Source organism: Limulus polyphemus, unplaced genomic scaffold (genome assembly GCF_000517525.1).
Source record: "Limulus polyphemus unplaced genomic scaffold, Limulus_polyphemus-2.1.2 Scaffold8726, whole genome shotgun sequence".
In the NCBI taxonomy this organism is placed as follows: domain Eukaryota; kingdom Metazoa; phylum Arthropoda; class Merostomata; order Xiphosura; family Limulidae; genus Limulus; species Limulus polyphemus.
Window position 1 is genome coordinate 23546 of NW_013674336.1, and position 4939 is coordinate 28484.

Consider the following 4939-nt stretch of genomic DNA (forward strand, 5'->3'; position numbering starts at 1 on the left):
GTTTAAGTTAAAGTGACTGTGGAAATTCTGTGTATTATAAAGTTGTATCGATAAATAATAAACTAGTTTTAATTAAGAAAGGACTTGTATCGCTAAAGTTTCTCGGGAAGAATTTATACCGGAAATTAACAAGCGAACAGAGACGTAACAGTTGTTATGTTTAAAGTGACCAGAAACGTACTGACAGTGGAATTACTGTGTACTAAAAGTTTGTATCGAGAAATAATAAACTGGTTTAATCAAGAAGGTCTTGTATCGCTGAAGTTCCTCGGAAAGAAATTCTACCGGAAATTAACAAACAAGCAGATGCATAACACGATTTTAACTAGATTCCCTCACTCCTAACGAACGCTTTCGATGATAATTTTCGGTAGTTTTGGACATGAAACATTAACTTATTGTCACCTTCACAAATTACAGGACTGTGCTTTTCTCTCTGAATTTGTAGTTTAAGACGAATGAAATTTCGATTTAATTCAGAATCGTAAATAAACTTTAACAAAGATTTGAAGAATCAATTCTGAAATAATTTAGAAAACTATACTGCTGGAGGAGCGACATTTACCTGTTATACGGCTCAAATTCTTCATCTCTGTTCCAACGAAGCCCGCTATATGCGCACCCAGCGAGTAGCCAATTAAATGATAGTCTTCATTCGCTGTTCCTCGCTCGTAGTTGATCAATCGTATTAACTCTGCTATTTCTTTTCCTACTAGACGAGAATTTGCTGCTGCCTGCATGTAGTTGGGTAGCTTCGCACCTTTGTTCCAGTCCACAACAATAACGTTTACGTCAGCCTGATGATGGTAGGGTAAAAATATGATAGTTAGGCCTACTTCAGAGTAGCCTGATGGTGGTAAGGTAAAAGTATAATAGATAGGCCTAATTCAGAGTAACCTACTGGTGGTAAGGTAAAAGTATGATAGTTAGGCCTAATTCAGAGTAACCTGACTGGTGTTAAGGTAAAAGTATGATAGTTAGGCCTAATTCAGAGTAACCTACTGGTGGTAAGGTAAAAGTCTAATAGATAGGTCTAATTCAGAGTAGTCTGATGTTGGTAAGGTAAAAGTATGATAGTTAGGCCTAATTCAGAGTAGTCTGATGGTGGTAAGGTAAGAGTCTAATAGATAGGCCTAATTCAGAGTAGTCTGATGGTGTTAAGGTAAAAGTATGATAGTTAGGCCTAATTCAGAGTAGTCTGATGGTGGTAAGGTAAAAGTCTAATAGATAGGCCTAATTCAGAGTAGTCTGATGGTGGTAAGGTAAAAGTATGATAGTTAAACCTAATTCGGAATAGCCTTAAAGTAAAACAAATTACGTAAGTCGTGCGACAACAAAACAAAATAACCTGAGGGGATCAGAAAGAAGTTCACTCAGACGATTGGTCTATCATGATATTTTTCCTGCTAGTAAACAACAAACTTAATAATCCAGGGTAAGCTAGGTCCACGTTACTACACAACAAATCTTATTAATCCAGAACAAGCCAATTTTATACTACCATATTTGGAAGTTTTTAATTATTTCTATTACTGAAAAAAAGTAGTTTTTAATTAAGTAGTTTTACATTTTTACAACATTAAATAAAAGCACAGTAAAAGTAACGTAGCGACTTCTCTCGGAACAAATAATTATTTGTGGAAACTTTTCTAGTTCCTCCAAATATTTCATACATACTTACAGTCTCCAACATAGCTTCAACCATCTGTCCTACCCAAGCGTTGGCGGCGCTTCCTCCAAAACCATGGATTATTATTTTCACCGGATTACTAGCATTAAAATGAGAGACATTCAAAGACGAGTTATTATCATAGTGAAGGGAGTCACCTTCCAGAAGGTTATGCCTCGTATATAAGTTGAAAGTTGTCTCGATTATTTCCGGGCTTTCCGGGAGTGTATCCCAGTATTCAAAGGGGCCTTCGTCACGAAAACACCAAATGAACCGTGTGTAACAGACGACTTTTTCTTCCCTCTTTTGAACGTGCGAATGATACATTTCTTTTCTTCTCCTTAGCTCCCGCCTCCTAGCAAGCGAAATATCAATGGCTGTCCATATTTGAAAATCACTTGGCTCTGCTGCCACTACAACATCACGTGTCCACGTGTACGACAAGTCGCTTGTTGTTGATGCTGGAAAGTCAAAATCTCGTAATTATTATTTTAATTTATCAATATTTTAAAATGATAAGTAGTGGAAGACTAAGACTGGTAAAACCTGTACTTAATCAGCAAACGTTGTTATTGTATTAGGTCGTCAAGAAATTAATGTCGCTTTTTTTAATGAAAAAACCCGAACAACTTATATATCAAAACAAATCACTTATTAAATGAAATAGTCTCCATTCTTATCGATTATGCTTTTCCATCTTACAATCAGGTTGTTAATGTCCTGATTAAAGAAAATATTTGGCTTTGGAGCAAAAAAACATGTCGATGTTCTCTTTAACGCCTTTCATATTTGCATGCGTTTTCCCATTAAGATGGTGTTGCAGCGAACGAAAAAGATGGTAATCTGATGGTGTCATATCTGGAGAATATGGTGAGTGGGGGAGAACTTCCCAACTCAACTCCATAGTTCTGTGTTGCGTCAAACGTGCCACATGTGGATACATTGTCGTGGAGAAGAAGAACACCTTTCCGATTGAAGAGTGAAGGGTGTTTCTGATGAAGGGCTTGATTTAAACGTTCCAGTTGCTGACTGTAGATTTCTGCATTGACAGTTCGCTGTGGAGTGATGAGTTCGAAATGAATTATTCCTTTGATGTCCCACCAAATGCGGATGGAGTCCAGGTTTGGGGGTCGGAAGCGGTTTTTGTCTAGGACTGAGCCATTGTTTTTGGCGTTTACTATTCAACAAGCGTCTTCAGAGCATCAATATCAATTCCAACATGTCGGCCCCTGTCATCACAGTTTTAAGGCTAAAGTCACCTGAACGAAATTTGCTGAATCATCGTTAACACTTATGAACGTTCAGAACATTTACATAAACGTCTTTGATATTCTTTGTGGTTATAGAGGCATTGTTTCTCTTCTTGTATTCAAACAGCATTACACGCCGAATGTGTGTCTCGTCGTGTGCCATCACTATAAGGGATTACAGTATACTAAACTTTACACATTATATAGGCTACACTTACGTGAAGTACAAGCGGTTCGTTTAACTATTATACGTGATGTACGTTGCTTTTTTTTGGGGGGGAGGGTAATGAAAGTGTTACAAAACGCGACATTAATTTCTTGACAACATAATATTTATAGATATGACCCAGTTTCATTAAAATATCTTAAAACCTTTCTTAAGTTGTTTCCTAACCAATTGCATCAAATCTGATGGCCAGTTACACTTAACAGACTTTGTACAGACTGCATCAGATCGGATGGCCAGTTACACTTAACAGACGTCGTACAAATTAATGTAACCAGTTACTATGAAGTGTTACAACACATTAATGTGATCAGTTACCATGAAGTTTTACATCACATTAATGTAACCAGTTACCATGAAGTGTTACATCACATTAATGTAACCAGTACCATTAAGTTTTACATCACATTCATGTAACCAGCTACCATGAAGTTTTGCATCACATTCATGTAACCAGTTACCATAAGAGTTACATCACATTTATGTAACCAGTTACTATGCTGCACTACATTACATTTATGTAACCATTTACCATGCTGTACTACATCACATTTAAGTAACCAGTTACCATGAAGTGTTACACCACATTCATGTGTTCAGTTACCATGAAATGTTACATTACATTAATGTAACCAGTTACCATGAAGTGTTACATTACATTCATGTAACCAGTTAACATGAAGTGTTACATCACATTCATGTAACCAGTTATCATGAAATGTTACATCACATCCATGTAATCAGTTACCACGCTGCACTACATCACATTTATGTAACCAGTTACCATGAGGTGCTACATCACATTCATGTATCCATTACCGTGAAGTGTAACATCACATTTATGTAACCAGTTACCATGATGCACTACATCACATTTAAGTAACCAGTTATCATGAAGTGTTACATCCAAGTAACCAGTTACCATGAAGTGTTACATCCAAGTAACCAGTTACCATGAAGTGTTATACCACATTCATGTGTTCAGTTGCCCTGAAGTGTTACATTAAATACATATATGAATATTCTATAAATTAACTATACGAAAAGGTTTATGTTAGTTTCAGATTTGGTAAAGTAATATAACAGTATGTTTGACTCTTACCCGATAGCAGAAGAAGACAAAGAAACACTGGACAGACCATATCTTTCCTATAGTATAGAAATACCTCTACTGTCAAACTTTTTCAACAAAAGCTTTTATTTTGATGTTGAACATGTTTCTGATCTATCACGTCCTCCACATGATCATGATGACATTCTCGAAACGACTTGATCAACTCTACTACAGAACGGCTCTACTGTTTATGCTCTGGTTGTCTGTTTTATAATCCAAACTGATACCATGCCGGCTAGAAAAAAGACCAGCACGATACGGACTTCACAGAACCAGAGTATGAATAACCCCGATTAGCCAAGGGGTGCAGATTGGACCTTGAACGTGCCGACGTCAAACCACAGTTCATGACGTCATTAAAACTATGTCGTAAGTTGTTTGTTGTCTGCGTAACTGATCTAGTTTTCTACAGTAAACATACACATCAATAGGATGAGGATGGTTGATAGGTAACATAAACCACTTCTTCCTTTTTTTTAAAGACCTGCACCATCCAACCTCTACCCACTCTTCCCTTCCTGCAAATATGGAACCAGACCTATAAGTGAAATCTCATAGCTAAAAAACATGTCACCCTTCACGAGATTAATCTAGGCCATTTATAAATGAATACTTCTGGTTATCTTACTGTAGCTATAGTTTTTTGTTCTTTTCTTGGGGAGATCGAACGAGCATGTTCA

At 36.8% G+C, this 4939-nt stretch overlaps 1 protein-coding gene across 1 annotated transcript in view; it reads right to left on the reverse strand.

The window, feature by feature from the left end:
• The window catches only part of LOC106475527 (lipase member H-like), a 20202-nt gene extending 15622 nt beyond the window's left edge, over positions 1 to 4580 (reverse strand). Inside the window, exons 1-3 of the mRNA XM_013936206.2 lie at positions 4248 to 4580; positions 1682 to 2130; positions 566 to 797 (exon numbers count right to left, since the gene is read on the reverse strand). Of these exons, the coding sequence (XP_013791660.2) occupies positions 566 to 797; positions 1682 to 2130; positions 4248 to 4287 (721 nt within the window). The 5' untranslated portion in view covers positions 4288 to 4580. The remainder of the gene's footprint in view (positions 1 to 565; positions 798 to 1681; positions 2131 to 4247) is intronic.
• Positions 4581 to 4939: the final 359 nt, after the last annotated feature.